General features: G+C 45.2%; 1 protein-coding gene across 1 annotated transcript in view; it reads right to left on the bottom strand.

The window, feature by feature from the left end:
- The window catches only part of CABIN1 (calcineurin binding protein 1), a 167,750-nt gene that overhangs the window by 142,257 nt on the left and 13,084 nt on the right, over positions 1-12,409 (bottom strand). Inside the window, 3 exon segments of the mRNA XM_033199874.1 lie at positions 184-297; positions 2,456-2,548; positions 3,100-3,177. Coding sequence (XP_033055765.1) covers positions 184-297; positions 2,456-2,548; positions 3,100-3,102 — 210 coding nt within the window. The 5' untranslated portion in view covers positions 3,103-3,177.

Raw genomic sequence — 12,409 nt, 5'->3', positions numbered from 1 at the left:
CCTCATAAAAACTCAATGAGGCAGATACCCTAGAGGTGGGGAAATACGGGCAGAGAGGTGAAATAATGTTTTCGAGGTTCCCCAGCCAAGAAACGGGAGAGCAGAGGTAAGGCCCAGAGCACCCAGCCCCACAGTCCATGCACTAACCACCACGGCACACTGCCTGGCCTGCTGGTGCCTCACCTCCCGCAGCAGGCGCGCCTCCAAGAGCTCATGGTAAGCTTTGGCAGACTCCTCAAACCGGTCATGTTTCTGCAGATCAAGGGCCTTGTGGTACAATGCAAAAGCCTCTGCTTCCTGCAAATCAAGACAAGAGATGTTTTCATACAGCATAAAGATCTGTCTTTTTTAAGCCAAAAATGTGTGTAAGGCAGGGCTACAGTCAGAGGAACCAACCATGTGATTAGATAGCTGGAACTCTCAGCTCCCCCACCTCCCAACTTCCAGGAAGGGAAGAGAGGCTGGAGATTGAGCTGATCACCAATGAGTTAATCAATCATGCCTATGTGATGGCATCTCTATTTAAAAACCCTAAAGGACAGGGTTCAGAAAGCTGCTGAGCTGGTGAACAACATCAAGGTGCTGGGAGGGTGCCGCACCTGGAGAGGGCACGGAAGCTCTCTGAATCCACCTCATACCTTGCCATAAACATCTCCTCCACTTGGCTATTCCTGAGTTGTATCTTTCCTAATAAACTGGTAAATGTAGATAAAGTGTTTTCCTAAGTCCTGTGAGTCATTCTAGCAAATTATCAAACCTAAAAGTGGTAGGAGGTAAGAATCCCTGATTTTATAGCCCAGCTGGACAGAAGTATAGGTATCCTGGCACTCAATGCTTGCAATTGGCATCTGAAGTGAGGGCAGTTTTGTGGGATGAGCTGTTAGTGCTGCGGAGTCTGACACTAACTCTGGATAGCTAGTGTCATAATTGAATTGTAGGACACCCAGTTGGTGTATGGAGAGTTGGAGAACTGGTTGGTATGTGGGAAAAATACCCCAAACATATGATGTCAGAAGGGTTGTGAGTAAAAAGTTCAGTGTGAATGGTTTGCATTGAGGCCAGGCACAGTGGCTCACATCTGTAATCCCAGCACTTTAGGAAACCAAGGTGTGAACCGAGGAGTTCACAGCCAACCTGGGCCACATAGAGAGACTCCTGTCTCTACAAAAAATTTAAAAATCAGCTGAGCATGGTGGCCTGGTGTCTGTAGTCCTAAGCTACTCAGGAGGCTGAGACAGAAAGACTGCTTGAGCCCACGAGTTAGAGGTTACAATCATCTGTGACCATGCCACTACACTCCAGCCTGGGTAGCAGAGTGAGACCCTGCCTCTTAAAATAAACAAAAACTGATTTCCGTTGTTTTTTCTTTTTTTTTTGAGACTGAGTCTCGCTTTGTTGCCCAGGCTGGAGTGCAGTGGCATGATCTCCGCTCACTGCAACCTCTGCCTCCGAGGTTCAAGCTACTGTCCTGCCTTAGCCTCCCTGGTAGCTGGGACTATAGGCGTGCACCACCACGCCCAGCTAATTTTTGTACTTTGAGTAGAGACGGGGTTTTACCATGTTGGCCAGGCTGGTCTCGAACTCCTGACCTCAAGTGATCCGCTCACCTCAGCCTTCCAAAGTGCTGGGATTACAGGCATGAGCCACCGCGCCCAGCATGGTTTCCATGTTTTTCTACTCACCACTCTGCCACAGCCTGATCATTGCCTGGGGAGGATGACAACCTCCTGTGGGAGGGAGGGGGCACTGGGTAGGTTGAACCTCACTGACATGCCTTACAGACTAGGGACAGGTGATTAGTAGACTTCTGAGACAGCTCTGGAACTGTCCTGATTTCTACCATAAAATGCAGGAGGGTGGGGAAGGAGGCATATGTTTATTTCAGGGAAAACAAAGGCAGGAGCAAATCCCTGTTACACTAGGATAGAACAAAGGTATAGAGATGAATGGATGGAAAGAAGGAAGGCTGAAATGGAAGAGATGCCAGGCCTCATGGGAAAGAGGAGTGACCAACAATCTAGGGAGTTGAGGTTGGACCTGGCTCCCTCACTAACCTGGAGGGTGATCCCAGTCTAGGTTGCTCCCCTCAAGAGTCTCGTCACACTATAAAATGAGGGCAATACACTAGGGAACCTCAAAGCACCATCTACCATTAATATTCTACCATTCCCTGGGTATCCCAACCCCTGAGGGCTGCACAAGGAATGGGGTGCATGGAAGTGGGCCTGGGGGCTGAAATGGCCTTCACATACACTGACAGAACAAATATAATTTCTCCTAAGTATGACTGTCTCCTAAGCAAAACAGGTTTAACAGGAGATGGAGAGCTAACCATCTTTCAAAATGGTATTTCCCCCTAAAACTCCACTGAGGAGATGTCTAAATGCATTTAAAATGAGGTAGCATCTATAGAAATGAGAAGGTCCACCTATAGAGAAGACCTTGCATTACATACCTGAGCCTCCTTTGTCTGGGTTTTGTGACTTTTAAAGCTTCCTTCATGATCATCCTCAATGGTGGAGCTGGCATTTAAGGCTGCAATTCGAATCTAGAAACAGGGGTTTGGTGGAAGAGACAAGTTGCTTCGAGATGTCACTCATCTCTTCAAATACCCACAGATGAATACAATTCTGCTCCAGCATATGATCTATTCTACCTTGAAAAGCTATGGCCTTCTCAGATGTGGGGAATGAACAAAAATCATCCTCTAAAGAAAAAAAATATATAACGGCAGCCATTGGGGGGGCGGTTATGCCAATCTGTGCAGAAAGTATGTCCTGGGTACCGTCTACCGCAAAAGCAACAGACACTGGGGACACCCCAGCAACAGCTCAACATAGCAGAAGGTAATGGAACAACAGATTTCAACAAAACATGTTAACTTTATGTGTTTCCAGCAACTGTGACAAAGTCCTGCAAGTCGCTTCAACCATTAGGCAAGCAATCTCATACCCTCAAAGGTGCCAACAGCTCTCCTGGGAGGAAGGCTATTCCATAATAAGAGCCTTCAGAGTCTAACACGAAAATGCTCCTCACCCCCAGGAGTAAAGTAACATAAGAACACTGATGTCCGCAAAACAGGCAGGCATCAGTCCTTACCATATTCAGAGAGATTCAGCACTGCCACGTAGCATTACTTCTCATCACTGGCAAAGGTTGCCCCAGTCCACAACTCTCCTAGAAAGGAAATAGGACAAACTGAGACAAGGCGTATGAAGAACCAGGAAGGTCACAGTGCCAAGGTCCACCAGGAACCAGTCCTGAGCTCTATGCAGACAGGCCAGTGAAGAGCTGCCTTGGGACAGCAGTGTGGTCTAACACACAAGGAGCTCCTTGGTCCCTCACGATAGCATTCATCATTTCCTGGCAATGCACCAGGTGTCAGGCACACAAAAGAGTGACAACAATCCCTGCCCCCAGGGATCACTGCTAGCAGAGGTAACAAGCCTATTATTTTTTTCAAAAGCTGAAATGATATGAAAAGAAACACAGGCAACATCTAAAGGCAGAAAAGAACAATTCATTCAAAGGGATTAAGGAAGGCAAAGGAGTAAGTTACTGCATTAAACCTTGAAGAACAGAATACACTGCAGTGGAAGACAGTGAAGCAAAGAGGCAGGGAGAGTGAGGTGTGATAGGAAAATTAGAAGACAAGGCCTTAGAGTGGGGATGTGAATGGGGGATGGAAAGGTAGTTGAGGGCCAAGCCACAACACAGAGGCCATGAACTTTATCTGTAGGCAACAGGGAACCAATGGATGTTTTAGGGAGAACAAAATGTTTTGCCTATGTTTTAGAAAGATAATAGAAAAATAATTAGAGGCAGGCAGACTACTTTGGAGGCTGCAAAAGATGACAGGATTGGCAAAGATGTGGAGATTTAGAATCTCATGCATTGTTGCTGGGAATGTAAACTGGTGCAGCCCTTGTGGAAAACAGTCTGCTAGTTCCTCAAAATGTTAAACAGAGCTAGCACATGACCAGGGAATTCCACTCCTATGTGTATCTACCCGAGAGAAATGAAAACATGTCCACGCCAAAAATTTGTTCATGAATGTTCACAGAAGCGTTATTTCTAAAAGCTAAAAGGTGGAAACAACCTAAATGTCCATCAACTGATGAATGGATAAATAAAACGAAGTATGTCCATACAAGGAAGTATTTATTATTCAGTCATAAAAAGGAATAAAGTTCTGATACATGCTACAACACGCAAGAACCTTGAAAACATTACACTAAATGAAAGAAGTCACACACAAAAGAGCGTATATTTTCTGACTCCAATTATCTGAAATGTCCAGAATACACAAATCTACAGAGACAGAAAGTAGTTTAGTGCAGGGGTCCCCAACCCCCAGGCCACGGACCAGTACTGGTCCATGGGCTGTTAGGAACTGGGCCACAGAACAGGAGATGAGCGGCAGGTGAGCAAGCATTATTGCCTGAGCTCTGCCTCCTGTTGGATTAGCAGAAGCATTGGATTCTCCTAAAAGCACAAACCCTATTGTGAACTGTGCATGCGAGGGATCTCGGTGGTGCGTTCCTTACAAGACTCTAACTAATGCCTGACGATGTGAAGTAAAACAGTTTCATCCAGAAATTATCCCTGCCCTCTGCCTCTGATCCACGGAAAAATTGTCTTTCAAGAAACCAGTCCCTGGTGCCAAACGGATGGGGACCGCTGGTTTAGTGGGCTTGGGGAGAAGGACAATTGAGGAGCAATCACCAAGAGGTTTAGGGTTTCTTTCTGGGATGACAAAAATGTTCTAAAACTGACTGTGGTGGTGGTTACACAACTCTGTTAATATACTAAAAACCACTGAATTTGTACACTTTAGGTGAACTACATGGTGTGTAAATTATAAAGCTCTTATTTTTAAAAAGATGCCAGGATCCCAGATGGACCCGTGACAGTAGGGATGAAGGGGAACCCCACTAGGAGGTAGACTCACAGGACCTGACACCTGGGAGGCTGGCCCGAGGAACCGGGGTAGGGATATGGACACTACCAAATACGTCAGGGAGGGCAGGAGGAGAAGCCGTTAAAAGTCCTAGCTGAGAGGCTGGCAGAAGGGCCTGGGAGAGCCCAGCAGGCAGTAGGACAAGCCTTAAACAGACAGATTGAACACATGCTCCACTTTTATCTATTAAAATAACTGCTAGTGGCTGGACTCAGTGGCTCATGTAATCTCAGCACTTTGGGAGGCTTAGGTGGAAGGACTACTTGAGCCTAGGAGTTTGAGACTAGCTTGGGCAATAAGATGAGACCCTGTTTCTATTAAAAATAATAATAAAATAAATTTAAAATGACTGCCACTGTCATCAGTGCTTACAGCAACGACTTCTAGCACAGGCTTTCACAAATAGGCTCTGAGTTCTCCTAGGGTTCATGAAAGGAAGAAAGTACTTTCTCACAGACAAGATTCAAACCTTTCCTAGACTGATAGCTGTTTTATCTCCTGGGTTCCACATTTAGAAAAAAAAGAATACTGCTAATCAAAAGTTTGGAAACTGCAGTTTTTGTGTTTGTTTTTGTTTGTTTGAGACAGAGTCTCTCTCTCTCACCCAGGCTGGAGTGCAGTGGTGCGATCTTGGCTCACTGCAACCTCCACCTCCCAGGTTCAAGCAATTCTCCTGCCTCAGCCTCCTGAGTAGCTGAGACTACAGGTATCTGCCACCACACCCAGCTAATTTCTTGTATTTTTAGTAGAGATGGGGTTTCACCATGTTGGCCAGGCTGGTCTCGAACTCCTGACCTCAGGTGATCCACCCACCTCGGCCTCAAAAAGTGGTGGGATTACAGGCACAAGATTACGGTAAGCCAGCGTGCCTGGCCAGAAACTGCAGCTTTATCATAAGCTATGCCAAGATGGACACTGGGACCACTATACAATATGAAAAAAGTAGAAACTATAGCATTAAAACCCTCCATCTAGGCTGTTATCAAAGCAAAATAAAGTCAGAAAATACAAGTATTGATGAGGACCTGGAGAAACTGGAGTCTGTACATTCCTGGTGAGAATGTAAAACGGTACAGCTATTATGGAAAAGGGTATGACAGTTCCTCAAAAAATACAATACAGAATTACTACATGACCCAGAAATTCCACATCTGGCAACATACACAAAATAAATGAAAGCAGGGACTTGAACAGACACTTGTACACTCATGTTCATAGCAGCATTATTCAAAACAGCCAAAAGGTAAGAAGCAACCCGAGTGTCCAACAACAGACGAATGAACATGTGGTGTATACATACAACAGAATATTATTCCACCTTAACAAGGAAGGAAACTCTAGCACATGCTACAACATGAAATAAACTTTAAAAACTGCACTAAGTAAAATAAGCCAGATACAAAAGAACAAATAGTATATGATTCCACTTACAGGTGGAAAATAGAATAGGAAAATTCATACAGACAGAAAGTAGAATGGTGGTTGCCAGAGGGGGAGAGGGCACTGGAGAGTTACTGTTTAATGGGTACAGCATTTCAACTTTTCAAGATGAAAAGAGTTTTGGAGATGGATGGTGGTGATGGTAACACAACAATGTGAATATACATAATGCCACTGAGCTGTACACTGAAAAAGTGGGTACAATGGTAAATTTTGTTTGCGTATTTCGTAATTTTTTTAAATATCCAGAAGTAAAACAATCAATAGAATAGTTTCCAATTAGGATCAAAGTTGAACTTGTTTTCAAAACACAAAGACATTACTCCAAATAAAATCTCTGACAGGCTCTGATCATCCTCAAGGCAGGCCAACAGCCCATGGTCAGACCTGCAGCTCAAGCAACACCCCGATGACTCCCAGTAAGCAGAATTTATAGCCCCAAGGGCCAGCTATGGAGCCCACTGGAGATTAGAAGAAGTGGGAGAGTCTCTCAAACCCCCACTTCACAGCCACTCTCTGGTGCTCACCCACTGGGCTCTGTGCACTGAATCCCAAAACACTTCTAATCCCATTGAGCATCACATAGCCTCCATCTGAACTGCTGCCTTCACTTACAGAGCAGTCGCTCAATAAGTATCCATTGGTTGATTTTTTTTCACCACTATCTTACTGTAAAAATCAGTTGTCCTACCTAGACCTGGGGTTGCAAGAAAAAATGGAAAGGACACTGAATTCAGAATAGGAAGATTTCAGAGTGTGACTGAGCTGTGTCTCAGATACCTGACCCCCTGATCCCTTACAACCCTTGGTGTCCTTGTGTATAAAATGGCAACAATAGCTTCACTAGCCTGGAGCTCCTCTGACCAGAGACCAGCAGACTCAGCTGGGATTCCCTGTGTCACATCCACACTGACTTTTCTCCTGCCCCCTGCCACCCCACAAAGGCAGGAGAAAAGTCACGCCAAGCCACAGGGCTCTCATCCACTCATGCCAAACCACAGGGCTCTCAACCCACTTTCTGCAGGACAGGTGCTAGCTCCAAGTCATGGCAAGTCTTCCTAGATGCCAACTGGATCCATCTAGGGAAAAACAAGGGAGGGGCCCGTGAATGGCTGAAGGATCAGGTCTCTATGTGGCGGTGGCAGGGTCCATGTGCATGGGTGGGAGAACATCAATACAGCCATCATGCCAAGGCCAACCTATTCCACAAGGAAGAAAGCAGCCCGTCTGCTTCCTAAGTAACGTCTTGAAGGAACGCATCCAACCACCACCAGGATGGTCCCAGGTGGGCCTGTGCCTTCCCCTGGGACATATACTTCTTTGCCTCCAGGACTATGGTGAGTGCAAGTCCAATCTCAGAGCTGACAGGAGATGGCCTCTCAGGACAGATGAATGACTAAATAACTACGCAAGCTGGAGAAAAAAAGCAGTGAGCTTCAAATTCAGAGCTGGGTTTCTGGCCCAATATGTTGTCTGAGTCCCTGCCCCAGACCAATCCCTCCTGTCTCCTCCATAAAGAAGGCACCTGGATTCCCTGAAGCAACAGCTCTCTGAGTACCACGATCAGCAGGGCCCAAACACCCTGAAAAGAGTCCACAGTGTAGGAGAAGAAATAGAGATTTCAGGCTTCCTAATTATTTTCAAAATTGTTCTATGTTAAAACTCAAGTCAACTCTCCCCACTAAAAGGGCACCTGTGCTGGCTTTAACATAGTCTAAAAACAGCAGCGCTTGGCACTCTCCAAATCTCCAGTCCATCCTAGACATTTACAAAGCACATTCACATTATCTCACTTGAATTTAATGCAGTCTTACAAAATAGGCATTATCATCCCCATTTTCCAGATTAGGGAATCGAGGCTTAGGGAGACTAGCTGACCTGCCCAAAGTCATAATGCTAGAAAGAGACAAAAATAGGACTCAAAGCCCAGCACTCTTTCTAGCACAGCAAAAACCTATGTGCCTTGGCAAAGAGTCTCCTGCCTGCCCCTGGATACATACAGCTGTGAGCTATTATGCTTCAGCTAAGAGCCACAACTGATGCCCTGCAAGGGCTCTGAACAGGTTTGCTGATGGCCATAGAATAAACTGTATTTGCTCAGGCTGTTGGGCTATCACTTATGCAGCATCAACATCACTCTATAAAACAGAAAACAAAATTTCCAATTGTCTAATAAAAGTACTAGCAAAAAGCTCTTCAACGCCCAAGTATTATATGCTAATCAAAAACTCACAAAGACCAGCTCCCATTTTATAGGGAGGTACCTCAGGCTTGCCACATTAGGTGATTTGCCTCAGGTTGCCCAGCTGGTCTGCAGCAGAACCCAAGCTTTAAGCTGGGTTTTCAATGTGTCTCCTGGGCACAGACACATACTGAACTGAGGCATACTCGTGGGCATACAGTTTTACTGTCTACACAACATTTAATCAAGAAGAACCTAAAAAATTATTCTCATATAGACTTTTCATATACATTAAGCCCATGAGACCAGCACCCCTTCTGCCCACTGCCTTCTATTTCCACTCCATTATTACCACTCTTCCTCAGCTCCCCAAAATTTCTAGTAGCAAAATTAAGAAGAAGCCAGAATAATGGACACACTGGGAAGACTGTAGGGGCTTTGAACATGTACTGTATAATACCCTTTACTAGCAACAACCATCTTTTTCTTTTTTAGAGACAGGGACTCACTCTGTTGCCCAGGCTGGAGTGCAGTAGCACAATCTCACCTCAGCTCACTGCAGCCTCAACCTCCATGGCTCAGGCAATCTTCCCATCTCAGCTTCCTCAGTAGTTGGGACTGCAAGCGCATGGCACCATGCCTGGCTAAGTTTTTAACTGTTTTTTCGTAGAGGTGGGGTCTCGCTATGTTGTCCAGGTTGGTCTTGAACCCCTGGGCTCAAGCACCTCGGAATGAAGCCTCAGCTTGAGGCTCACTGCAACCTCCAGCTCCCGGGTTCAAGTGATTCTCATGTCTCAGTCTACCGAGTAACTGGCATTATAGGCATGCTCCACCACGTTCGGCTAATTTTTGTATTTTTATTAGAGACAGGGTTTCACCATGTTAGCCAGGCTGGTTTCAAACTCCTGGCCTCAAGCGATCCACCTGCCTCAGCCTCCCAGACTGCTGTTATAGGTATGAGCCACCGTACCTGGCCTTGAGTTTTTAAATATCGAGCACATGCAAGAATTTTTTCCTAAGATACACAAATAAAACATCTTTTTAAAACTAAAAATCTGGCCGGGCGCGGTGGCTCAAGCCTGTAATCCCAGCACTTTGGGAGGTCAGGAGATCGAGACCATCCTGGCTAACACAGTGAAACCCCGTCTCTACTAAAAAGAATACAAAAAACTAGCCGGGCGAGGTGGCGGGCGCCTGTAGTCCCAGCTACTCGGGAGGCTGAGGCAGGAGAATGGCGTAAACCCAGGAGGCGGAGCTTGCAGTGAGCTGAGATCCGGCCACTGCACTCCAGCCTGGGCGACAGAGCGAGACTCCGTCTCAAAAAAAAAAAAAAAAAAAAAAAAACTCTTACACTGATTTGACACAGCAAGAGATGGTTCTTTCGAAATGTCCCCTCTACACGCCCTCATCTCTTCGGTGGGATTACCCTGCCTCTGGGTCTGTCCCTCTTAATAGCCTTGTAAACTTCTCAAAGGCAGCAGTCCTGTCCTATTTATCTTTCTACCACCATATCTGGTACGAAATCCCACGAAGGAAGAGACAACTGAATACATGAGTGGTTTCTAGATAGCTCACCTGTTATTCAGTCATACCCTCCATACAGGGAGAAGTACCACCAGTCAAGCAGAAAACAAAGTGCTTCCTGTGCAGAACAAATATGCATCCTCATTTCAGAGATAAGGAAGCTGAGCCCTGTAACCATATTCCTAAGGATGGAATAGTCATAGAACTGCACCTCTCCATAACAAAGACAGAACAAGGGCTGGAAGAAAACGACTGGAGGACAGGACACATTTAACTTTTCAGTCAAGTCTTTCTCCACGACCACCATCCATCATTCACAGGATGACGCTCGAAGGACAGGCCAAGCTTCAGAAGTACCTGAATGCAGAGGCAGCCTGCAGAGACACAGCTCACTGATCGCTCTGTTAACACCATGGACTGCAGCGCTCCCACGCAGGAGCATTCCCATCTCGGCTCAAATAGGACTTTATCAGTCCCCGTTCTTTTGGCACACTTCATTTTTCTGTGCTTCACTTTATTGAGCTTCACAGGTACTGTGTTTTTGATGAAAGTCTGCGGCAACCCTTTGTCGAGAAAGTTGGTGTCATTTTTCCAAGAGCATGCGCTTACTTTGTGTTTCTGTGTTAGCATTTTTTAGTAATAAAGTATTTCTTATGGTTTGTACTTTTTTTTAGTTATAATGCTGCTGCACACTTAATAGACTATAGTACAGTATAAACATTAACTTTTATATGCACTGGGAAACCAAAAAATGTGTGTGACTTGCTTTATTGTGATACTCACTTTATTGCAGTGGTCTGGAATAGAATATCAACCCACAATATCCCTGAAGCATGACTGTAATGAATAAAAAAAAAAAAAAAACTGCCAGTAGACCCAAAATGGAAGAAACCTTCTCAATCTGTATCTCAGTCAATATGGTGCTGCTATAACAGAATACCTGAGACTGGGTAATTTATAAAAAACAGTAATGTACTGGCTCACAGTCCTAGAAACTGGACAGTCAAAGAGCATGGTGCCAGTGCCAGTACTTGGCAAAGGCCTTCTTACTGCATCACTGCATGGTGGAAGGCAGAAGGGTGAGAGAACATGACAAAGCAAAGGGGGATGAACTCACTTCTGTAACAAACCCATCCTTGCAATAATGAATCTATTCCCAGAATAACAACATTAATCCAGCTATAAAGGCAGAGCCCTCATGACCTAATCAACCCAACCCTTAAAGGTTCCACTTGTCAACACTGTTGCATTAGGGATTACATTTCCAACATATAAACTGTGGGGGATACATTCAAACCACAACAATCTGATAAAAGGTTGTTTTTTGTTGTTGTTGTTGTTGTTGAGACGGAGTCTCGCTGTCGCCCAGGCTGGAGTGCAGTGGCCGGATCTCGGCTCACTGCAAGCTCCGCCTCCCGGGTTTACGCCATTCTCCTGCCTCAGCCTCCCGAGTAGCTGGGACTACAGGCGCCCGCCACCTCGCCTGGCTAGTTTTTTGTATTTTTTAGTAGAGACGGGGTTTCACTGGGTTAGCCAGGATGGTCTCGATCTCCTGACCTTGTGATCCACCCGTCTCGGCCTCCCAAAGTGCTGGGAGGCTTGAGCCACCACGCCTGGCCGCATTTTTTTTTTTTTTTTTTTTTTTAGTAGAGACGGGGTTTCACTGTGTTAGCCAGGATGGTCTCGATCTCCTGACCTCGTGATCCGCCCGTCTCGGCCTCCCAAAGTGCTGGGATTACAGGCTTGAGCCACCGCGCCCGGCCGATAAAAGGTATTTACAAAAAGCCTACAGCTAGCATCATACTTAATTTCCCTCCAAGATCAAGAAACAAGGCAAGGATATCCACTGTCTCTGTCCTATTCCACAAAATACTGGAAGCCCTAGCTACTACATTAAGGCAAGAAAAAGAAGTAAGTGGAAAGAGATTACAAAGAAAAAAATAAAACTGTCCCTTTTCACAGATGGCATGATTGCCTTTCACAGAAAATCTCAAGGAATCTAGAAAATAAAGCCTTAGAACTTCTAAGTGTGTTTAGCAAAGTCATAGGGTACAGGTCAACACATAAAAAGTAACTGTATTTCTGCATACTAGCAATAAACACCAGAAATCAAAAGTGAAAAAAGAATATCATTTATAATAGCTCCAAAAAATTACATATAAATATAACAAAATATGTAAAAGTCTATATCCTGAAACCAAGAAAACAGTGATGAAATAACTCAAAGTACACCTAAACAAATGGAAAGACATACCACATTCATGAACTGGAAGATTCAACATAGTAAAGACGTCAGTTTTCCC

This window comes from Trachypithecus francoisi, unplaced genomic scaffold (assembly GCF_009764315.1).
Source record: "Trachypithecus francoisi isolate TF-2019V2 unplaced genomic scaffold, Tfra_2.0 Contig00196, whole genome shotgun sequence".
Lineage (NCBI taxonomy): Eukaryota > Metazoa > Chordata > Mammalia > Primates > Cercopithecidae > Trachypithecus > Trachypithecus francoisi.
This window is presented reverse-complemented; position numbering and strand designations above follow the sequence as displayed.